General features: G+C 43.7%; 1 protein-coding gene across 1 annotated transcript in view; it reads left to right on the top strand.

The window, feature by feature from the left end:
* The window catches only part of TEX11 (testis expressed 11), a 1,801,876-nt gene that overhangs the window by 445,012 nt on the left and 1,331,440 nt on the right, over positions 1–25,424 (top strand). The window contains exon 7 of the mRNA XM_040406306.1: positions 11,220–11,305. Within this exon, the coding sequence (XP_040262240.1) occupies positions 11,220–11,305 (86 nt within the window). The remainder of the gene's footprint in view (positions 1–11,219; positions 11,306–25,424) is intronic.

Genomic DNA, 25,424 nt, shown 5'->3' with positions numbered 1-25,424 from the left:
AGAAGGAGCATCTTCTCCTAAAGGACAGGAGACCCTGTAAAAAGACCCCTGAAGGTAGACTTTGGATTTTTTTTTATTATTCTATTACACCTTATCCATTTTTTAAACTAGAAGCCAACCCTGCTCTCTGTGACGACCTGTTTTGAAGGATTCCCTAAAAACAAAAAAATAGATATTTGTAGAAGTCTTCCAGAAAACATGGAAGCTCATGTTTATATAACGAATATACATTCTGTACCGTTAACATTATTTTGTGATGACATAGTATACAATACTCTTAATAATTTGACTGTATGATAGCTTGTTTCCTAATATAATTGAACTATGTTTTAGTGTTTACTTATACTTTCGTTGTTCTTTTATATGTCCTCTTAACATCCTTTTAACATATTTTTAAAAAAAAATTCTCTGGATGTCATATGTTTATATTATATATGATTATTATTATTTTTTGTTCTCTCTTTGATACCCCTGAAGAAGGAGGGTTGTGAGACCTCCGAAACGCGTTGGTCCAGCTTTTACTGTAATAAACTATATTGATCAGAAGCCTTGGTGTCTGCTGACATCAATTGGTATCACCTGATATGCGATTCTGGCCAGGGGGGCAGTTAGTCACGGGTGTCTTGAGCTTTATCCTGTGACTATCCCCCCCTGTGAAGTGAGTACTCACATCTTGAGCACTTTTATCAGAATTATAATACCTCTTCTGGAGAATATTCTGTATAACGATCACCCTCCAGAGACGAGGGGGCATTAATCACCATATTCACTTCCTCTACATCCTTTGGGAGTGGCGCCTTTTATAGTGTTTTCTTTTGAACCAGGTCATGGTTGGATCCATCTACTCTGGCACCACCAGACCAAGTTCACCCACTATCTGCATTTTCCCATTGGGAATGAAAAATATTTTCTTCATCCCCCTATAACACTTGTGCTGCCTTCCCTCAATTTCTATTGAACGGCACTTAGATTGTGGTGCTACTATACCTGACTCTACCTTCACTATAACTCTCTCCACCCTTCTGGCGCCTTTTCTCCAGGGCACTTAGCCCTGGTGGTACCACTCAACCTCTTTTTTTCTTTATCTTATTGCAATAGTCATAACAGCATCCGTGAGGGATGGCTCCCTAGCTGCACTCAAGGTCCTCTCAAAGTTGAACAATCGTGGTATCCGTAGATACTGCATTGTTCCTAAACTGATTTATCTCAGTATACAGTCTGAGCAGTTCCTTGTCCATGTCAGAGTAGAAACTCTCTTTGTCCAAGAGTCTAGACTCTAACATGCAAATCTCTCTGCCCCTCTCGACCGTACACTGGGACTTCTTTTGTAATTGTGTTTGTAATGTGTGTAACTGTTTAATGTTCTCAACACAACAATTGCAGTGAAAGTTTGCCGTGTTGGAAACTTCCTCTGCCTTTGTTGTGTTGTTAAGTGTTTCAAGATGTTCTGGCTTCCAAATGATATCCTCAAAAGTGTAAACCAATTTGGTTAACATTTGGAGCCGTTTTCTTCTTTTTTTTTTAACACAGTATTATTAATGCAGATTTTATCATGAGCGTATGCCTGGTCCAATAGAGTGGACCATAGCAGCTCAGTGGATTTGTAAGTGGTGGGAATGATGGGGTTGTATGTGCTATGTTTGCTGAGGTGTTGCAGTGTGGAGAAGTTCATACTCACTTTTTGACGAGAGGCCATCTTCTTTGGTGCCGTTGTTTGTTGTACTGTGTTGCTGCGTGGAGGAGGTCCTTCAATATTCGGAACGCCTTCTCCCGACCAGCCAGACGATTTCTGTTCAGCTTCAATGATGATGGTTCTCTCTTCAGTGGTGTATGTGATGACTTCTCTCCAGTTCTCAGTGGGCGTGTAAGGGAATCAGAAAATACTTAATACACAAATCACAAAGATTTAAGTTCTATGCTGTAGATTTTGGTTTGTGCCTAGCTCTGATTGAAAAATCGCTTTCTGTCCGAATTATCAGGTCCTGGACGCTCAGAATCCACTGACCACGTCTCTCTTGCCTGACTAATTCACAGAATAGCGACTTCCTTCACCAAAGCCAAACACGGACACAAATTCCCAGCAGTGGGCCTGGCTCACCAATGTTAAAGGAACTATTAATTATTGGTATTTTTGCAAATCTCAATAATTAATATTCATAAATAGGCGTGAGTCGTTTAGGGATGCCTCCGCCTATTTATACCAATTAAACTAATACTACTGATTACCTCACTCTATTACTGAACTACCTGCGTCTATTGCTGCGGCGCCTAATACTATACTATGGCGGCGATACAATATAAAAGACTACACACTGTACTTTGAACAATAAAAGGAATTTATTATACAATGACACGTCTCATACTACTATATATATATATATATATATATATATATATGTATGTATGTCTATACAAAGGGTTATACAAACATATATATATATGGACACACCGTAATACAGCAATATTCTAATAACACTACAACACTGTAATAAACACAATATAATAACACAGCAATACGGTACTAACTACACTAGACACACTCCCACTTCCAATACTCAACCCCAAAATCTAACTATACTTAACACTTACATGCACGTTAGCAGCCCACCCAACCTGGCTCTAAGCTGTCCCTAGGGGAGTTACTAAGGGTAAACAAAGGATTACAGGGAATGACCAGGGCTGACTAGGGGAGTAGGGGTAAATGCTGGACCAGGGGAGAGCAGGGGGTGAGCAGGGGTTAAATGCTGGGGTGATATCAGGGGGTATAATAGGGGTTACCTGTGCAGGGGGTAATGAGGGAAATGCTAAAGGGTTAATGCAGGGGGAATGCAGGGGAATAAGGGTTATCGTTGGTGGTCTAGGGATATAGAAAGGTTAATGCAGGGGAATATCGTTGGTGGTGGTAACGGTCGCGTACACACACACACAGGGGGGAGGGAAGTGACCACTGCGCTCTACCCTCACCCCTGGCCCTGCCTACTTGCCTCGCAAGTCCTAATGACAGGGGACAACTGGACGGCAATCCCTAGCTTGGAATAAGTGCTGGGATGACAGACAGACAAACAACAGAACGTGAACGGACCGAGGCCGGGGTCAGAATACCAGGAGAGCAGCAAAGTACACAAGGAGCAGGCAGAGGATCGTCAGGAATTCAGCAGGAGGTAAGTACGCCAGGAGAGACAAAATCACAGGTGGAACCTAAATTAACAGGCAACCTGTGGCCAGAAGGCTGCCTGTATATATAGTGGGAAGTGAGGGTCATGTGACGTGGCCAGCGTCACATGACTGACAGACCAACCAGTCGAGCACCGAATGATCAGCTCGGTGCTCAAGGCAGACTTAGGAGCAGGGAGTCACCCAGCTAGTAAAGCCGCCCTGGGAACGAGGTCAAACACAGATCCTCGCTCCCGAAGCTAAGCAGCAGGTCTGCGGCTAATGGGGGACCGAGTGCACCTTCGGAACCCCGTTACAGTACCCCCCCTTTTACGAGGGGCCACCGGACCCAAGACTTCAGGCGATTGCCTTTCAGGGTGTTCTAAATGAAATTTTCGAACAAGTCTAGGAGCATGAACCTCCCTGGCAGGTACCCAAGATCTCTCTTCAGGTTCATACCCCTTCCAGTGAATCAGGTACTACAAGGAATTACGCACCTTCCTGACATCCACTATTTTAGACACCACATACTCAACAGCATCATTAACAAGAACCGGTGGAGGCGAGGCTTTCGATGGTTCTACCGGTTAAAAAAAATAATTTTGTAGAGATTTATGGAACACATTATGAATGTGGAAGGACTCGGGCAGCTCCAACCTAAATGATACCGGGTTAATCACCTCCGTGATCTTATATGGTCCAATAAAACGAGGAGCAAACTTTTTAGAATCTACCTTAAGAGAGAGATTCTTGGAGGACAACCATACCTTATCCCCAACCTGAAAATTCACCCCCCTTGAACGTCTCCTATCGGCCTTGAGTTTCTGAGAACTTTGAGCCTTTTCTAAGTTCGATTGAACCTGGGCCCAAACTGTGCACAGTTCAGAGGAGAGCCTATCCGCCTCAGGGTTAGAGGAGGAGACGGATGACCCAGAATGAAAACGGGGATGGAAACCATGGTTACAAAAGAAAGGATAAACCCCAGCAGAAGAATTGACACGGTTATTCAAAGCAAATTCAGCCAATGGAAGAAATTTCACCCATAATTGCTGGTCATCAGCAACATACAACTTCAAGAATTGTTCCACAGACTGATTAAGGCGTTCAGTCTGCCCATTACTCTCAGGGTGGTAGACAGAGGAAAAAGACAATGAAATTTTAAATTTTTGACAGAAGGCCCTCCAGAATTTGGACACAAACTGCACACTCCTGTCAGAAACAATATTTTCCGGAATACGATGCAATCGAACAATTTCTTTCACAAAAATAGACGCCAGAGTTTTGGCATTCGGGAGTTTAGACAGGGGAATGAAATGGACATCTTGCTAAACCTATCGACCACTACCCAAACTACAGTCTTACCCTCCGCAGGCGGTAGGTCAGTTATAAAGTCCATTGAGATATGGGACCAGGGTCAACTGGGAATGGGTAGGGGTCGTAGGTTACCAGCAGGGCGAGTCCTAGGTGTCTTGGACCTGGCACAAACCTCACAGGCTGACACGTAGGACTTGACATCCCTAGTTAGAGTGGGCCACCAATAAGATCTAGAAACCAGATCCTTAGTGCCCTCAACACCCGGATGTCCACAAAAGGCAGAATCGTGACACTCACCCAACAGCTGGAGACAAAATTGTACGGGAACAAACAACTTATCTGTTGGGGTGGATACCGGTGCCAGATGTTGTTCAGACCTAATGCGAGCCGAGATATGGGTAAGAGCTGCTATGAAGATTTTTGCTGGTAGGATGGATTCAGGTGGTACCTCAGTAGGTTGAAAAGCATGGAAGCTCCGAGATAATGCGTCCGCCTTCAAATTTTTACTTCCTGGCCTGAACGTAATGGAAAAATCAAAACGAGTAAAAAACAGAGCCCATCTGGCTTGACGGGGATTCAACCTCTTAGCAGACTCGGGAAACATAAGGTTTTTATGGTCAGTGACAACAGTTACACAATGCCTTGCCCCCTCCAGAAAATGCCTCCACTCCTCAAATGCCCATTTAATGCCCAGCAGCTCCCTATTCCCTATGTCTTAGTTTCTCTCCGTGGGAGAGAATTTCCTGGAGAAGAAGGCACATGGTCTCAGGTTAGTGAGGCTAGCAGGACCTTGTGAAAGGACTGCTCCTGCGCCGTCCTCGGACGCATCCACCTCCGCAATAAAAGGTTTCTCCTGATCAGGCTGGATCAGAATGGGAGCGCTACTGAATGCCTCTTTTAATTTTTCAAATGAAGAAATGGCCTCAGTAGACCATTTCTCCAAATCCGCCCCTTTCTTAGTAAGGTCGGTCAACCGTTTAGCAATTACGGAAAAATTCATAATAAATTTACGATAGTAATTGGCGAAACCTAGGAAACGTTGTAAGGCCTTTAAGGATGAAGGTCTTACCCATTCCTTAATTGCTAGTACCTTACCAGGATCCATCTTGAAGGCGTGAGGAGTCAGAACATGCCCTAGAAACAAAATCTCCTGTACACCAAAGACACATTTCTCTTGCTTAGCGGATAGCTGATTCTGCCTCAACACCTCTAATACTTGTTTAACATGAGACACATGGGATTCGAAGTCAGGAGAGAATATCAAAATGTTGTCAAGATAGACAATAACAAATTTACCTAAGAACTCCCTAAGAATGTCATTCATGAAGTTTTGGAACACAGCTGGGGCATTGCTGAGTCCAAAAGGCATCACCTGATATTCAAAGTGTCCTACCGGAGTATTGAACGCCGTCTTCCATTCGTCTCCCTCCTTGATTCGGATTAGATTGTATGCCCCTTTCAGGTCAATTTTGGAAAACCAGGTTGCCCCCAGAACCTGGTTAAATAAATCCGGAATCAATGGGAGGGAGTATCTATTCTGGACAGTGATTTTATTTCATCTCTGGTAATCGATACATGGTCTAAGACCACCATCTTTTTTCTTAACGAAGAAAAACCCCGCCCCCATAGGAGAGACAGAAGGTCTAATATGCCCTTTACCAAGGCTCTCCTTAATATAATCTTCCATGGCCTTGCGTTCGGGCTTAGAAAGATTATAAATTCGCCCCTTAGGAAATTTGGCCCCCTCTACTAGCTCTATGGTACAATCATAAGGTCTATGGGGGGGTAGAACCTCCGGGGTTGGTGATGAGAATACATCAGAATATTCTCTAACAACAGTGGGTAAAGTATCAGACTTTACTGAGACCCCAGCCTGTACCACGGACAAGCACGAGTCACACTTAGGCCCCCATCTCACCAACTCCCCATTGGACTAATCTATAGTGGGGATATGTAGTCGGAGCCAAGGCAACCCTAGTACCACCTCAGCCGGTAGGTTCTCCAGGACAAAAAGGGAACATCTCTCTGAGTGGCACACACCCACGGTTAGAGAAATCTCCGAGGTACATGAGCTCACCGTACCACCAATAAGAGGAGTAGCATCAATAGCCGTGACATGGATAGGAGTTGGTAAGGCAAACATAGGAATACCCAATCTTACAGCATACTTAGAGTCAATAAAGCTTGCCGCTGAGCCAGAATCAATAAAGGCCTTACCCGGCCATTTATCTACTCCCAGAGAAATCGTAATGGGTACCAAAAGCTTACATTTAGAAAATTCAGGGTGTACCTGGTCTTTAGGTTGCCTTGCCTTAGGAGCCTTGACAGAGAGGACCTTCTTAGGACACTGGTTGATCCAATGGTCAGGATCTCCACAGTAAAAGCATTCTCCATGTCTGCGGCGAAGATTCCCTCGGGTCATGCCAACCTGCATGGGTTCCTCGGTGGAGACCTCAGCATTGTCTCTGGGATAGGCCTCTGGCTGGACCACCATCTGGGAAGAGAACTGTTGTTCCTGTCGTCTCTCTCTAACCCGTCGGTCAAGTCGGACAACAAGGGTCATCATCTCCTCTAAGGTCTCTGGAAGTTGATAACTGACCAGAAGATCCTTTAAATTATCAGACAGACCTGACCTGAACTGACTCTTCAGTGCTGGTTCGTTCCATCCTGAGGGGACACACCACCTTCTGAATTGGGTGCAATAATCCTCCGCAGGTAGATTGCCCTGAACCAGTGCCTTTAGAGCCGTCTCGGCTACTAGAGCCCTGTCTGGTTCATCATAGAGGGTACCCCGGGCCTGAAAGAACCCCTCCACAGAAGATAAATAACTGGCGCCAGCAGGTAAAGAGAACGCCCAGTCCTGGGGATCACCCTGTAGTCGGGAGATGATAATGCCCACGCGTTGACTCTCGGGACCAGAGGACACGGGGCGCAAACGGAAATAAAGTTTGCAATTCTCCTTAAAGAGAGAAACTTCTTCCGGTCTCCAGAAAATGGTTCTGGGAGCTTAATCTGGGGCTCAAAATGTGGACTGGAGGCCTGAGGAGTGGAAGAACCTTGCCCTAACTCAAAAGAACTGAGTTTTTCCCCTAACTCCTGCACCCTCTGCGTCAGATTAGAGACATGGTCAGTCAGGGTCACCAGAGGATTCATTATACAGTGGTTATTGGGCCTGTTAATCTGTAACGGTCGCGTACACACACACACAGGGGGGAGGGAAGTGACCACTGCGCTCCACCCTTACCCCTGGCCCTGGCTACTTGCCTCGCAAGTCCTAATGACAGGGGACAACTGGACGGCAATCTCTAGCTTGGAATAAGTGCTGGGATGACAGACAGACAAACAACAGAACGTGAACGGACCGAGTCAATACCAGGAAAGCTACAAAGTACAAATGGAGCAAGCAGAGAATAGTCAGGAGAAGCCGAGGTCATAAATACCAGGAGAGACGTGAAGTACCAAAGGAGTCAGCAGAGGATCGTCAGGAGGAGGCCGGGGTCAGAATACCAGGAGTGCAGCAAAGTACACAAGGAGCAGGCAGAGGATCGTCAGGAATTCAGCAGGAGGTAAGTACGCCAGGAGAGACAAAATCACAGGTGGAACCTAAATTAACAGGCAACCTGTGGCCAGCAGGCTGCCTGTATATATAGTGGGAAGTGAGGGTCATGTGACGTGGCCAGCGTCACAAGACCGACAGACCAACCAGTCGAGCACCGAGTGATCAGCTCGGCGCTCAAGGCAGACTTAGGAGCAGGGAGTCACCCAGCTAGTAAAGCCGCCCTGGCGAGCTGAGACCACGCACAGAGCCTCTGCTCTGGGTCTCTGTATCTCACAGCGTATCTCCCCCAGACTGACCTACTCTGAGGCGCTTTATGCCAGCCTGATTACAGCAGGCCTCACCTGCGATCACCTCAGGTAGAAAGGAAAACCCGTATTGGAAGGGTGTGGACTGGCAACTTCCTCTACCAAGCTTAGCCACAAGTCCAAGTAAAATCCAGCCCAGAAAATGTATACAAAAATGTCTCAGCAAACTATGCTTTGCTGAGACTACTGCCACTCTCTGGATTTTATCTGTCTCACCCATCTGAGGTACCTGAAGTGGGACAACACACCTTCCAGCACTGTTCACATTACCACATATCCCCCCCTCTCTGTTCAAACCCATGGGGGTGAACGCTTGTACCAACCGGATGCTTGTGACAGGGCATCCGCATTATCTTGCCATTGCCCGGCTCAACCTTCCCCCTGGAAGATGTGGTCAGCGTCAGAGGCTTCCCTTTATTTTGCCAGACCCATGCCATCAGTGCTTAGTTTGTTACCCACACTGACATCTTGCCCAAGAGACCTTGTCTACAAGGTTCCCGTGTCCATGTGCTCGGCAGACCCTCTCTTTTTATTTTTTTATCTTTCTCTCTCTTTGACTTGATCATTTTTTGATGTAAGGAGACAAAAATGGCTTTTTTGACACAGTTTTTATTTTTTTATGGTGTTTATCGGATGGGGTGGATCATGTGATATATTTATAGAGCCGGTTGTACGGATGCGGATATAACTAATATGTGTGTTTTTTTCCTTTTTTTTCTATTTTTTATTATAAAATCTGAGGAAAGGGGTGTTTCTTTCTTTTTTTACTTGAAACTTTATTTTTTTTATTAAAAACACTTTTTTTGCTTTTTTTTTTTAACTTTATTTCTATCCCACTCTGGGACTTCAACTTTTAGGGGTCTGATCCCCTATGCAATGCATTACAATGCATCTGTATTGTAATAGATTGCCTGTTAGTGTATTACACTGAGTAATACACTAACAGGTTGCCTAGGAGACGAGCCTGGGGCCGGATCTCCTTGACCCCCCTCGAAGGCAGGTCCAGATGCCGTGCGAGGCATAGAAGGGGTTAATCTGCCGGGCCCCTGCAGTGATCGGGCGCGCACAGCTCTGGATCCTGCCCGATCACCATGACGTAATAATATGTCAAAATGCGGCAAGTCATTTGCCGCCATGACGTACTATTACGTCATATGATGGGAAGGGGTTAAAGCCTCAGTCACATGTCAGTATTTTGGTCAGTGATTTCCATCAGTGATTGTGAGCCAAAACCAGGATTGGAGCTTCCACAGATAAAAGTTATAAGGTAAAGATCTGTACCTGTTCTGTGTTTAGAGCCGCACCTGGTTTTGGATCACAATCGCTGATGGAAATCAATGAACAAAACACTGACGTGTGAATGAGGCATACAACTGCTGTTTTAAACCCCCACAGCGAATGTATTTTTACGTTAAGACGGAGGGGAGGGGTTAATGAGAACCTGTCACATTGAACATGGTGTCTGAGTTGCAGGCAGCATGTTAAAGAGCAGGAGCAGCTGAGCAGATTGACATAATGACATATAGTTTTGTGGGAAAAGATTCAGTATGTTCTGTATTTCATTACTTTAAATTCCTGCTCATTCTGTAATACACAGAGAGCTGTCAATCTTTGATAGGACCGCCTCCTTGACCTCAAAGCCCAGAATGAGCAGGAATTTAAATGAATGATATACATATTATACTGAATGTTTTCCCATAACACAACATATACCGTATTTTTGCCCTATAAGACGCACCTGCCCCTAAGACGCAACTAGGTTTTAGAGGAGGAAAATAAGAAAAATAATATTTTTCATCAGACGTCAGCTCAGACCCCAAATGTTAATCATATCTCAGGTCAGAGCCCCAATCAGACCCCCAAGGTTAGTCAGCCTACAATGTTAAGACCTCTAATCAGACCTCAGATCAGACCCCTGATGTTTATAAGACCCCCAATCAGACCTAAGCTCAGATCCCCATTGTTTATAAGACCCCAATCAGACTTCAGATCAGACTCCCATGTTAATCAGACCTCAGATCAGAGAAAAATAAATAAATTTACCTCTCCAGCTGCTGACACCGCTGCTCCTGAGTTCCAGCTCCTGCTCTTCCTGCTGCTCACTGTGCTGTCACCTGATGTTCTATGCGCAGGTCACAACAAAGTGTGCGGCTGACGAAGATCAGGAAGTGGTGAGTACAGAGCCCGCCCAGAGAGCACTGTATTCACCACTCCCTGGTCCTCCTGTACTAATGAGCGCTTCCATAATAGAAATAACCTTTAAAAAACGTAGTTGCGGACCCCTTTGGTGCTGCCTAGAACTTGATTAAATGAACTTCAGAATGGAAGTGTCTGGTATTAAGAGATCTTTTATTATACAGTATAGGACTAATATGTTTTTTAAAGGTTATTTCTCTTCATCTGCCACCTGCCTTGAGCACACGCAGAGGACCGCGGCCACAGCCCAAGACAGCCGCACGCTGGTCGGGACACCAAATAACCAGCAAAGTGATCTACAGTTGTTGTGACTCTTCACAACAACATCTGGTAAGCAGACTCGTAAGCTCTTTTAACACAATAAGGAAGCGTTTAATGCACATGTGGCGCTCTACTCTCCCAATTTTATCTCTACGTAGCTTCTATAATAGAAGCGCTCATTATTATTCGCCATAAAAAACGCACTGACATTTTTTCGTCCACTCTTGGCGGGGTGCGTCTTATAGGGTGGAAAATACGGCAAATCTGCTCAGCACCTCCTGTTCTATAACATGCTGCCTACATTTCAGACACCATGTTCAACTTTGACAGGATCCCTTTAAGGTAATGTAATATAAATCTCTTAGGCCATTAATCTATTTAGTACTTTGTTATACAGTACTGTTCATACAGGAAAATATTTTTGTTTGCAGGCTTCATACCTGTCTATACTGTGCTATAACTTTGGAGTAGAGATGTATGAAAAGAAGTTTTTTGATCAAAGTTCCTTTTGGTTAAGGTAATTGTGCATTCATTTTTCTTTTATAATTTTACAATCCTTATCTAGAGTCTAGCATCAGTTTTAACTAGGAATGAGCGAATCGACTTTGGATGAAACATCCGAAGTCGATTCGCATTAAAACTTCATCCCTAGTTATGACCTTATAAAGCTTAGGCTGTATTGAACTCGCTGCGTGTGTCTCCCTTCCTGACCTACATAGCACTGATAGGATCGCATAGTATTATACTGATTTATGATGCTATGTAAGCCTTAGAGTTCTGGAATGTACATACGGTAATGCTGTCAGTGTTACATTCCAGAACTCTAAGTACTCTTTCACACGAGCGGATGCCTTGCGGGAAATCTGCTGCGTGAAAGAGAGCCGAGCCCCTTTCCGGACAGCAGAGACAATTAATAATGCTGCATGCCTTTCTGTGATATTTTTACTACAAAATCACATTGAGATAAAGTTGTCACCGTGATTTTGTAGTGAAAAGGTCACAGAGAGGCAAAGAGCATCATCAATCATGTTAATAAGGGTCCTCAGCAAAGGACTTGGATACAGTTTAACAGAGCAGTTTGATCCTTTTACGTTTGAAGTGGATCTATTTAAAGCTACCCGTAAGCTCCATCTACACAAATTATTCAGAGACGCACCGCAGAAGATTGTACGTACACAAGGAGAGGTACCGTTGGGTCCTTATCCTATAGGCTTCCACATATCCACTAAATTTGACGAAGAAGAATTAGCCTGTTTGGAATTTCTTACTGGGGCAGCAATCACTGAGGAACTCCCTAGTGACGCCTCTGTGGATCCATTTAAAGGTGGAGTTAAATCTACTTTTTGCCCCCCTATGCCCGCCGGCAGTAGCATTGACATATTCCAACACCAGGTAATGAGAGATGTTCGGGCTGTTTATTCCACAGCTCAACCTAATATCAGTCCTGAAGAGCAAAAAGCTCTGCAGTGGCTTCGCTCCAGAAATGATGTAGTGGTAAAGCCGGCGGACAAGGGGGGTAATGTAGTTCTCATGTCTAGAGAATACTATATAGGTGAAGCCCTCAGACAACTGGGGGATACTTGCGTGTATGAGAGGGAACGGGGGGATCCCATACCCAGTACCCAGCACCAACTCAGGTCACTTGTTACTAAATATGTGGAGGCAGGTTTCCTCCCTAAGAATATGCTGGACAAACTTGTTCCCTTGTTTCCAGCTAGACCATCGTGGTATTTTCTCCCCAAGGTCCACAAGTCGCTGAGCCACCCCCCGGGACGTCCCATCGTGGCGGGGATTGGCTCAGTGACGGAGCCCTTGTCTAAGTATGTAGACTGGCTTTTAAGACCCTCTTTGGTAAGTGCCTTTGCTTATCTCAGGGACACCAATGATTTTTTGTTGGCTTTAAAGGAATTACATTGGCAGGAAGGATACCAGTTGGTATCCCTCGATGTGGAAAGCCTCTACACCCGCATCCCTCATGGTGCGGGTGTGGAGGCGGTCCTTGACATCGTAACTAATTTGGGAAAAAGCCCAGAGTTCATTGGTGAGGCACTGGAGTTCATTTTAACCAACAACGTGTTTCAGTTTGGAAACGAGTGGTTTAGGCAAAAGCTGGGTACAGCTATGGGGACCGCCGTCTCCTGCACATTCGCAAATATGTATCTTGCCAGATTAGAAGATAGGTTTGTTTATTCCACTATGAATCCGTTTTTACCCCGTTTGAAAACGTATTTACGTTTTGTGGATGACGTATTCATAGTATGGGAAGGTACTGAAATCGAATGCAGGGAATTTGTAAAATACCTAAATACAAATGTCATGGGAATGACATTTACCCTCAATTTTGGAGGTACAAGATTGGAATTTCTGGATGTGGCTGTCCTGGTTGAGGGCGACGAGCTGGTCACGGAGGGCGCTTTTGTAAGCCCACGGCGACCAACTCCTTGCTCCACTATGACAACTTCCATCCACGAAATGTGAAAAAAGCCGTACCCTACGGCCAGTTTGTCAGATTGAGGAGAATAAATAGTAAGGATAGTGGTTACCACAGACAGGCATCAGATTTAAAGCAGTGATTGTTAGAGAGAGGATACCCAGAAGAGTTGCTTAATAGGGATATGAAGAGAGTAGATGAGGATTTCTCCCAGAATGACCTACTTACTAGCAGTGGCTGTAGTACTAAACAGACGAAGGCCGAGAATGGGGCCATCAGGTTTGCATTCTCTTTCAAATACAGCCCCATGGCAGAACGCATTCGTTCAGTATTTTTTAAGAATTGGGACATTCTGAAGAGGGATGCAACCCTGAGCGAACTCACCGAACAAAAGCCACTCATATCCTTTAGGAGAAGCCATACGATTAAAGATAGACTTGTGAGAAGCAGGTTCCATCCCATTAAGGATAATACAGTGGGATGCGAAAGTTTGGGCAACCTTGTTAATCGCCATGATTTTCCTGTATAAATCGTTGGTTGTTACGATAAAAAATGTCAGTTAAATATATCATATAGGAGACACACACAATGATACTTGAGAAGTGAAATGAAGTTTATTGGATTTACAGAAAGTGTGCTATAATTGTTTAAACCAAATTAGGCAGGTGCATAAATTTGGGCACCACAAAAAAGAAATGAAATAAATTTTTTGTAGATCCTCCTTTTGCAGAAATTACAGCCTCTAAACGCTTCCTGTAGGTTCCAATGAGAGTTTGGATTCTGGTTGAAGGTATTTTGGACCATTCCTCTTTACAAAACATCTTTAGTTCATTCAGGTTTGATGGCTTCCGAGCATGGACAGCTCTCTTTAAGTCACACCACAGATTTTCAATCATATTTAGGTCTGGGGACTGACATGGCCATTCCAGAACGTTGTACTTGTTCCTCTGCATAAATGCCTTAGTGGATTTTGAGCAGTGTTTAGGGTCGTTGTCTTGTTGAAAGATCCAGCCCCGGCGCAGCTTCAGCTTTGTCACTGATTCCTGGACATTGGTCTCCAGAATCTGCTGATACTGAGTGGAATCCATGCGTGCCTCAACTTTGACAAGATTCCCAGTCCCTGCACTGGCCACACAGCCCCACAGCATGATGGAACCACCACCATATTTTACTGTAGGGAGCAGGTGTTTTTCTTGGAATGCTGTGTTCTTTTTCCTCCATGCATAACGCCCCTTGTTATGGCCAAATAACTCCATTTTAGTTTCATCAGTCCACAGCACCTTATTCCAAAATGAAGCTGGCTTGTCCAGATGTGCTTTAGCCCACCTCAAGCGGCACTTTTTGTGCTGTGGGCGGAGAAAAGGCTTCCTCTGCATCACTCTCGCATACAGCATCTCCTTGTGTAAAGTGCGCCGAATGGTTGAACGATGCACAGTGACTCCATCTGCAGCAAGATGATGTTGTAGGTCTTTGGTGCTGGTCTGTGGGTTGACTCTGACTGTTCTCACCATTCGTCGCTTCTGTCTATCCGAGATTTTTCTTGGTCTGCCACTTAGAGCCTTAACTTGAACTGAGCCTGTGGTCTTCCATTTCCTCAATATGTTCCTAACTGTGGAAACAGACAGCTGAAATCTCTGAGACAGCTTTCTGTATCCTTCCCCTAAACCATGATGGGGAACAATCTTTGTCTTCAGGTCATTTGAGAGTTGTTTTGAGACCCCCATGTTGCTACTCTTCAGAGAAAATTAAAAGAGGAGGGAAACTTACAATTGACCCCCTTAAATACTCTTTCTCCTAATTGGATTCACCTGTGTATGTAGGTCAGGGGTCACTGAGCTTACCAAGCCAATTTGAGTTCCAATAATTAGTTCTAAAGGTTTTGGAATCAATAAAATGACAACAGTGCCCAAATATATGCACCTGCCTAATTTTGTTTAAACAATTATAGCGCACTTTATGTAAATCCAATAAACGTCATTTCACTTCTCAAATATCACTCTGTGTGTCTCCTATATGATATATTTAACTGACATTTTTTATCGTAACAACCAACGATTTATACAGGAAAATCATGACGATTAACAAGGTTGCCTAAACTTTCGCATCCCACTGTAATTGGCTTAGAAACAATATACCAAAGAGTATCTTTCGATGTGGCAGTTGTTCATTTTGTCAGCATAATTCTCAAAAAAAGTATATTGAGTTTGCAGGTACCCAACATAGAATCAAAAGTTTTATCAACTGCAGGAGCACATATGTAGTGTATCTACTACTTTGCAGCTGTGGTAGATTCTATATTGGGAAGACAATCAGGTGCATGTTCGAAAGAGTGAGGGAGCACTTCAATTACGTAAAAATGGGAAAAGGTTGCCCAAGATTTATAGATCATTTGAGAAGTGTTTATGGAGGTAACGTGGATTGTATCTCTTTCACCGGCCTAGAGATTGTATCCGCCCCACTGCAGGGGGGGGATAGACACCGCCTCCTCCTGCAGAGGGAAGCAAGGTGGATTTTGCGTACGCAAGCTCTGGGTGAGCTTGGATTAAATGACAGGAATGATTTGAGTTAATTCCTATAGATATGTGTTGCACACGATATTGTCACTTGATATTGAAGTACATGGAATTTATAATTGTTACGTTATATATGTATGTGTATTTGTTCACTAACCTTTTTTGTGGGCGCAACTTTGTTGTCTATCACTATGACAATGGGCAGCACCGATATTTAAAAGGGTGGAGCAAATATACGCGCTGACGCACAGCCTGAGGAAGCACATGTAGCGCGAAACGGCTGTCGCTGTTTGATGCGTGGTCAAGATTTGTCTGCCCCCTGCTACATTCTATTTATGGAATAAAACACTGCTTTGATACAACACACTGGTGAGTGCCGCTGTATATTTCTCCTTCCACATCCCAATCATGTTAATGCTCCGTGTCTCTGGCTTGGCACTCTTTCACGCAGTAGATTCCACGCACGGGATCCGCTCGTGTGAAAGAGCCCTAAGGGTTACATAGCAGTCCTATCAGTGCTACGTAGGTCAGGATTGGAGCTCACACATGGAACTCGCTCATGTAAAACCAGCCTTAGGATTTTTGTTAATAATAAACAAGCAGTATATTTTATTTAAGATTGCAATTCTTTGGGGGACATTTATTAACGTTTATATGCCACTTTTGGGGTATTTATGTAGCAGATTTTGCAGCAAAGGTGGCATAATTTGCTCTTTTCCCACTCATGCCACTTTTGCAAAGTGGTCAAAAAGGGTGTGTGGCATGGGCAGGGGAGAGGGCAGGCCGGCAGGCCCGTAGATTAAATCATGTCGCACAGCCAGTGGTAGCAAGCGCCAAAGTCAGGCTTGGACTGGCCCACAGGGGTACAGGTGAATCCCCTGGTGGGCCCCTGAGCAAGGTGACCCCCCCCCCTTCCTGCACAAGTGGCACATAACACATAGACTTACTGCACTACATACATGTATTCAATGTACAGCACCTCAACCAGCCTATGTTCAGCATCCTGCTGCTGTGAGCAGGTAATATTTGAATGTATCCGTACGGTGGGCCCCCAAAATAAATTTTACTGGTGGGCCTTAGACACCCCAGTACGACACTGGCCAAAGATATGTAGAGGCCGGGCCTCAGCATAATTTTGGCGCATCCACTGGCAGCGGAGAGGGATTAAGACCGGCGTCTAAATCGCCAGTCTTAATAAATGTCCCCCTTTGTGCTGAAAATTTATTTATTTAACCCCTCAAGGCACATTTTAGTAACCATTCTGTATTAAGAATGCTATTATTTTGCTTTATAACCATGTTATAAGGGAAAATAATAAAATGAATAGAACACCTAACCCGAAACCGAACTTCAGTGAAGAAGTCCGGGTTCGAGTCTGGGTACCACATTCAGTTTTTTGTCACACGCGTGCAAAATGCATTGCACTCAAGTGGAAAAAACAGAACATCAGAACGCAATCGCAATCAAATCTGACTGCAATTGCGTGCCTACTCGCGTGGTTTTCCCGCAATGCACACGCGACGCATCCCGAGCAAATACGGGAAGCCCGTGTAAAAGAGGCCTTACAGCAGTTTACCACCACATGTGGGGTGTTTCTGTAAACTGCAGAATCAGGGTAATAGATATTGAGTTTTGTTTGGCTGTTAACCCTTGATGTGTTACAGTAAAAAATTTATCAAAATGGAAAATCTGCCAAAAAAAGTGAAATTTTGAAATTTTATCAAAATTTTCCTTTAATTCTTGTGGAACACCTAAAGGGTTAACAAAGTTTGGAAAATCAGTTTTGAATAGATTGAGGGGTATAGTTTCTAAAATGGGGTCATTTGTGGGTGGTTTTTACTATGTAAGCCCCACTAATGGACTTCAGAACTGAACTGGTCCTTAAAAAGTATGTTTTTAAAATTTTCGTACATTTTTTCAAAATTGCCTCTAAAATTCTAAGCATTCTAACGTCCTAAACAAATAAAATGACATTTACAAAATGATGCCAAGATAAAGTAGACACATGGGGAATGTTAAGTAATAAATATTTTATGAGGTATCAATTTTTGCTATAAAGGCAGAGAAATTAAAATTTTTAAAATTGTGTTTTTTTTTCTCCAAATTTTTGGTAAATTTGGGATTTTTTCATAAATAAAGTGGAGATATATTGACTCAAATTTATGACTGTCACAAACTACAATGTGTCATGAGAAAACAATCCCAGAATGGCTTGGATAAGTAAAAGTGTTCCAACGTTATTACCACATAAAGTGACACATGTCAAATTTGCAAAAAAAGGCCTGGGCAGGAGGGTGAAAACTGGCCCGGGGTAGAATGGGTTAATCCTTTCAGGATTGGGCGATTTTCCTTTTTTCATTTTTGTTTTTTAATCCCAGCTTTCTCAAAGCCATAAATTATTTATATTTTTCCATTTACTCAGCCGTAAAGCTTGTTTATGGCGGAACAACTAGTACTTTTTAATGGTTCCATTTACGATTGCATACAATGTAGTGGGAAGCGGGGAAAAAAATTCCAAATGTGGTGGAGTTCTTAAAACAAAAACACAATACCACCACAGTTTTATAGGTTTTGTTTTTACAGTGTTTCCTAGGCTGTAAAAGTGACCTGTTACTTTCATTCTCTGGGTCAGTACTATACCATACAGTATATGTATAGTTTTGTTTTTTGTTTTTTTGCATTTTAATATTGAAAAAAAAAATCTAACTTTGGAAAAAAATATATATAATTGCATTGCTATATTTTTATGTGTTTGGAGCTGTGTGAGGGCTCATTTTTTGTGGGATGATCTGTACTTTTCATTGATACCATTTTGGGGTGTGTATGACTTTTTGATAATTTTTTATTAAATTTTTGTGTGGAAGGTGAAGAGATCAAAACCCGGCAAATCAGACAATTTTACTTCTTTTTCCGTTTCACCGTTTGCCATATGGGATAAATATGTTTATATGTTAATAGTATGGAAATTTTCATGTGGCGATGCGCATGATGTTTATTATTTTAATTGTTTTATTATTTTTATTTTGTGAAAGGGAAGGTGATTTTCAACTTATATATATTTTTTTCTTTATTTTTTCTTTAAAAAACAAAAACATTTTAATAGTTTTCCTTTGGAACTTGAACAAGCAATCATTAGATTGATTTCTTCTCTCATGGACCCCAATGCATTTGCATGGCAGTCTATAGGGAATACACAATGTTCTTATGGGCTCCATAGGAACCTATGTGCGGCAGCTTCGGATCATTCAGGAGGACGAGGCTGCTGCACACACCATCCGGCTCCCCTAATGCTTGCTATAGGAAGTTGGTGCATAGCCAGGAGCGGGCTTCCTGTTTTGTCCTCCCAGATGCCGTGGGTATCGTTGATCTCATACATTAGTCCTAAATGCCTGCTGTTTAAAACTTTTTTCTGACTCCCATAGCTTTTTTATTTTTCACCGACAGAGCTGTGTGTGAGCTCATTTTTTTTCAGGGAGAGCTTAAGTTTTTATTGATATCATTTTGGAATACATAGGACCTTTTGATCATTTTTTTTATTCATTTTTTGGGGGTCGACAAGGTGACCCAAAAATGGCAATTTCAAGCACTTTTTAGATATTTTAATGGAATAAGGCCCCTTTCACACGGGCGAGTATTCCGCGCGGATGCGATGCGGGAGGTGAACGCATTGCACCCGCACTGAATACTGACCCATTCATTTCTATGGGGCTGTGCACACGAGCGGTGATTTTCACGCATCACTTTTGCGTTGCGTGAAAATCGCAGCATGCTCCTCTTTGTGCGTTTTTCACGTTAGAAATGAATGGGGTTGCGTGAAAATCGCAAGCATCCGCAAGCAAGTGCAGATGCGGTGCGATTTTCACGCACGGTTGCTAGGAGACGATCGGGATGGAGACCCGAACCTTATTATTTTCCCTTATAACATGGTTATAAGGGAAAATAATAGCATTCTGAATACAGAATGCTAAGTAAAACAGGGCTGGAGGGGGTTAAAAAAAATAAAAAATCATTTAACTCACCTTTATCCACTTGCTCGCGATGCCCGGCATCTCCGTCTGACTCTTTTACTGTATAGGACCTGTGGAGAGCATTAACTATAGTTTAAGGACCTGGGATGACGTCACTCCGGTCATCACATGGTACGTCACATGATCTTTTACCATGGTGATTTTCTCACGCGAGTGCAAAACGCATTACAATGTTTTGCACTCGCGCGGAAAAATCGCGGGTGTTCCCGCAACGCACCCGCACATTTTTCCGCAACGCCCGTGTGAAAGAGGCCTAAGTAGTTAGATGATAGATCTGTGCTTTTCCTTGGATATACATATATACATTATTGGACTAAGACACACAATCTTGCTAAAAACTGCCTGTGTTTTATAGTCCGCAGGCACTGTGTTTATGTAATAGTCTAATGTCTTATTTATCAGCAGGGTCCCTGAGCACTATTTCAGCACTTGAGGGCTTGCTGGGGCTAAGGTACAGCCAGAGATATTGTTCTGGTTGTGTTCTAAATCAAAACATTATCTCCAATACACCCGGGGATGTAGCTGTAAGAAATATGGTCACGAATGATAGCAGATGAAAGTGAAAGCAGGTTTCCACTGCTTTCACTCCCGATCCAGTTTCTAACAGCTATATTCCCTGATGGAGTTGATCACTGATCATTAATTAGACTATCAGTTTTCAAGCAAGACCAGAATCATGTCTACGGCTGCTCCCAATCCGGAGATATGAGTGGTTAAAGCAGCCCTCCCCCTTCAGCTGTTTGTGACTTAAGCCAGCTGGAAAGAGGTTAATATTCTAGGGAATTATGGGGTGTGACCCAGAAAGCAAAGGGTGGCTCCATGGTGTTTATATACAAATAGATGGATAGATACTGTATGATAGATAGATAGATAGATAGATAGATAGATAGATAGATAGACATATTGGGCCAGATTTATCATTACTCTGACAGCTCACTCCACTTTAACATATGGCTAAAGTCAGTTTTAGCCAAGTCAGATTTATGATCGGCCCTTTAAGACTGTAATAAATGTGGTTTGACGGTAGCAGTTTATCCGTCGGTAAGCAGCTTTACAAAAGTCGCACATCTTTACGAAAAAGTCGCACGTTTTTATGAAAAAGTCGCATGATCTATTAAAAAGTCTCATAAGATAAGCATGGTCCTCACTGGAGTGAAATTGCGATTTTTTTTGCGACTTTTTTGCGACTTTTTAAATAGTCCCAATAGTAAATCTGTCTAGAGATTCATTTACATAAGAAAACACGCCCACTTTCGCAAATTTGTGCGCAGTTTTAGCGTTTGGGACTTTTTTTGGGACTTTTTCACTCCATTATTCTGATCTGAGCTAATGATAAATCTGGCCCATTGTGTAATGCCTGATGAAGGGACACTCCGCTTCATTAAATCACCAGGGAAGTAGAACATTTTTATTTATTTTTATTTTTTGTAATTTAAACCTGGGTTACGTCTTATAGTCTAAGAATACAGTGTGTGCATATATATCATAGGAATATTTTTATTGATATAATTTTTGTGTCCATTTGACTTTTTGGTAATCCTATGTTCAATTTTTTGGGAGGCGAGTTGATCAAGAACACCAATTCTGGCATTGATAAATAATGTGATATCTTAATAATTCAGACAGATGAAACAATACCAATTTTATTTTTTATTTTTTAACCCTTTACTGACTGCTGTAAAAAGTCGTATGGATGGTCACTAAGGGGCCTTAGTCTGGGTCGCCGCTTTTTAACATGAGAGCCGTGGTCCTGCTCTAACAGCCCGGACCAGCAGGAGTGCCGATCCTGGCTGTTTAACGATTTACATGTCGCCGGCAATGGCGCCTCTGTCTCCCATCAGCACCCTGCAAATGCGATCGCAGGGTGCCTCAGCAGGGTGTTCATGTAAAAAACACATTTATTAAATAAAAAATTCAAGTAAAAAAAAAAAAACGCTTTTTTTTTCATTGACAATACGCTTTTCAATAAAAAAAAATTGCAAAAAAAAAATCTTTCCCATATGTTTGATATCACCACGTCCATAACGACCCTGACTACTCCATTCATTCCTTAGCAGATGATGATGTACATGTATCCTCATTAGTTGCTAAGAGGCTAATAAAGACCCCCTTAACATAACATTTCTGGGCCTCCCACAGAGTCAAGAGATTAGTAACCAAACCAGAGTTAGGGCCCTTTCACACTTGCGTTCTTTTCTTCCGGCATACAGTTCCGTCGTCGGGGCTCTATGCCGGAAGAATCCTGATCAGGATTATCCCCATGCATTCTGAATGGAGAGAAATCCGTTCAGGATGCATCAGGATGCCTTCAGTTCCGGAACGGAACGTTTTTTGGCTGGAGAAAATACCGCAGCATGCTGCGCTTTTTGCTCCGGCCAAAAATCCGGAACACTTGCCGCAAGGCCGGATCCGGAATTAATGCCCATTGAAAGGCATTAATCCGGATCCGGCCTTAAGCTAAATGTCGTTTCGGCGCATTGCCGGATCCGACGTTTAGCTTTTTCTGAATGGTTACCATGGCTGCCAGGACACTAAAGTCCTGTTTGCCATGGTAAAGTCTAGTGGGGAGCGGGGGAGCAGTATACTTACCGTCCGTGCGGCTCCCCGGGCGCTCCAGAGTGACGTCAGGGCGCCCCACGCTCATGGATGACGTGATCGCATGCACACGTCATCCATGCGCATGGGGCGCTCTGACGTCACTGCTCCCCCGCTCCCCACTACTACTATGGCAACCAGGACTTTAATAGCGTCCTGGGTGCCATAGTAACACTGAACGCATTTTGAAGACGGATCTGTCTTCAAATGCTTTCAGTTCACTTGCGTTTTTCCGGATCCGGCGTGTAATTCCGGCAAATGGAGTACACGCCGGATCCGGACAACGCAAGTGTGAAAGAGCCCTTAGTTATAAAGTGAAAGTATCATTTTTGCTGTATCTTTTTACACAAATGGTTATTGCAAAAGGGTTGAGTTCAGTCTCCAGTGCCAAGACCTTAAAGGATATTGGAGGGAGCACAGAGCATAGTCCAACAGTGAGGAAGTTTGTATATCCACCCTAAGGTAAAAGTGACTCACAAACAAATAGTCAATGCTGGAAAATCCGAGATTAAATGAATAATCAGAGTAGTCATACTCACTTTGGTGTAAGACTCCACACATCTACCAGCTGTTATAATTGTAAAAAAACGTTTCTGTATTATCTTGAAATCAGAAGTTTGGTAAAAAAAATAGACTTAACACTACTTAGGTGCACAAACAGTTAACTAAACCATGATAAAAGATATATATGTAAAAAGGCCGATTTATTGGCCTGAATTTGTGGGAGGGGCGCCCTGCCCCTATATCAGCCGCTCACCTCCCACACAGGGCACAGACGGCAGCAGCGTTGGTATCCAGCCGGGAGTCCAGCGTCACAGGAAGAACCCTTTTTACACTTCCGGTCAGCTGCTCCTTCTCGCATCTGCAGTCGGCGTTCCGTCCTCCTCGTGCGGCGGGTAAGTTACAGCTGCCTCTTAGTGCAGCATCGGCACGATAGTCCGGTCGGTGGGGTCGGTCCCTTTGAGGTATGGAAGGGACATCCCCACACCGGAACGGCCGTCTGGCAGCACGCTCCGCTCCCATGTGACTTGCACGAAGGTAGCAGGAGTCAGCGCGACTCCGTTTGTATGGTTCATCGCATTAAGTTACTTTATTAGCTATATTGGGGGAGATTTTCAGGGGGTAGGATAGGGGAGGGGGGTGGGTAACTTCAGCTTACTCTTATCTGTGGGGTAAAGTCTGGCACGGGCCGCCATGCTCTTAGCTAGGTAGGGTTGTAATATCATGCAGATTTTGGGGATATAAAGTTAAAGTGTAGAGCACTCTAAATAGTATACCTTACTGTGAGGACGTTTGGTCTGATTTGTTCCATAAGTCATGGAATTTACCATTGGCAGTATTTTATGGGCACTATCAAGCGCACTTGTTACACGTTATATAGCAGTATCTTGTGGGCATGGTAGTCCGCCATTTTTGCGTGGGCCCCTTTGTTGGAGTATTATTTGGACCTTAGATGCACCTTACGGTGATGCGCGGTATGTCCTACAGCTATGCAGGTTACTTGTGGCAGTAATTTGGGCGTTATGTAACTAAGTTTATCTGTACGCAGGGCAGGTCTTTATTAAAATGTTAGACACTTGTTTTAATTTACTCAGCATAAGGTTCACACTGACTCGTGCAGCATCGTTTGTCACGTTTCGTACCCAAAAGAGAGAGAGAAAGAGAGAGAGAGAGAAAAAAAAAGTTAGTTTCTCATTTCTGGTTACTTTGTGTGGACAGGTCATTTTTCTCGGTCGCTACAGAGTCCGTGCTACCCAGGCTTTGTGTTCCTTTCTTCTGGTAAGGTCCTCTCTCCACGGCTTTACACGTTTTCTGCTTTCTACAACACCCTGCCTCTGTTTATTTTCCCTCAGCTGTCATGATATCACCAGGGTCGGTTGCTCCTTTCTTGCATGACGGTTTCAGCAGATACGGTGTCGGTATAGCTTCACGGGTGTTAGTCAACAGGTCATTAGACTAATGGTGACGTTCGTCAAAATTTTGCTTGTTCCACAGTCTTATCATGTCTCACATGTCAGATGTCGTGGATGCTTCTGGTGAAGATTTTGGTTCCCGGGTTTAAGAATCGGGCAGTATTCCATCACTTCGTAATTGGACTGTACCTAAACTTATGTCAGAGTTGACAAAAAGAGGCTTTCCTTTCCCGGCCATGGCCCGGAAGGCTGAGCTGTATCAGTTGCTGGTGTCCACCACAGTAGAAGCTGGTCAGCAAGAGGTCTCGATGGCGACTGTCCAAACTTCGTTGACCCAACTTCATGTCATGCTCAATAGTTTGACGTCTTCTGTCTCAAATGTACAGTCTAGATTGGAGTCAGTGGAGTCAAGGGTCACCGTCTTGTCCTCACCATCCACACTGTTATCGGCCGCAGCTGCACCAATAGCTAGCACTTCAGGTAACTTCGTTACCGTGCCCAATGTCACTCCAGCCCATTTCATTCCCGGCAATATTAAAAAGGACATCCTCGATAGGAGAGACGTGAACCTCGCCTCCCTGTTAATTGCCACTCGTGACCTATTGGACAATAGGGTCATCGCTTGTGGTGATGTCTCTGTCGTCCTGAAGGGTCGCGATCTCAGACTTAGTAGGAAATTGACCAACCCAGAATTTGTACTCGCTTTTAGTCTGTATAGAGACATCATATGTTCCGTACGACCTGATAGGCGGGAAGAATTGGACCTTTACTTATTTAGGGTCACGGAGCTGGGTTACAAATACGGGGGTTTCGGGTTTTATGACTATCATTGCTCATTTTCCGCTAAAGCAGCAGCGGCTCTTAGCCAATTTCAGTTTACTACCAACTGGGCGAATATTGACACAGAAATTTTCCGTAGGCATTTCGCAGGGCTGAAAGCCCCGACATGCTCCTCATGCCAGTCTATCTACCACACGGGCGAATGGTGTCATAACGCTACAAATGCCCCAAGGTCCAATATTTCTGCTCCTATCCCAGGTCCGTCGGATGTTACCTAGAAGAATTTGTCTGTGGATAAACTCGGCCGTCCTATTAAGTACTTGGGCAGGTCACAGATCTGCAACAACTACAATTTTTCTGCTTGCAATTATAGCCA

The sequence above is a fragment of the Bufo bufo genome, chromosome 8 (assembly GCF_905171765.1).
Source record: "Bufo bufo chromosome 8, aBufBuf1.1, whole genome shotgun sequence".
Classification (NCBI taxonomy): Eukaryota; Metazoa; Chordata; class Amphibia; order Anura; family Bufonidae; genus Bufo; species Bufo bufo.
The sequence above is the reverse complement of the archived record's forward strand: the minus strand, read 5'-3'. Positions and strand labels throughout refer to the sequence as shown.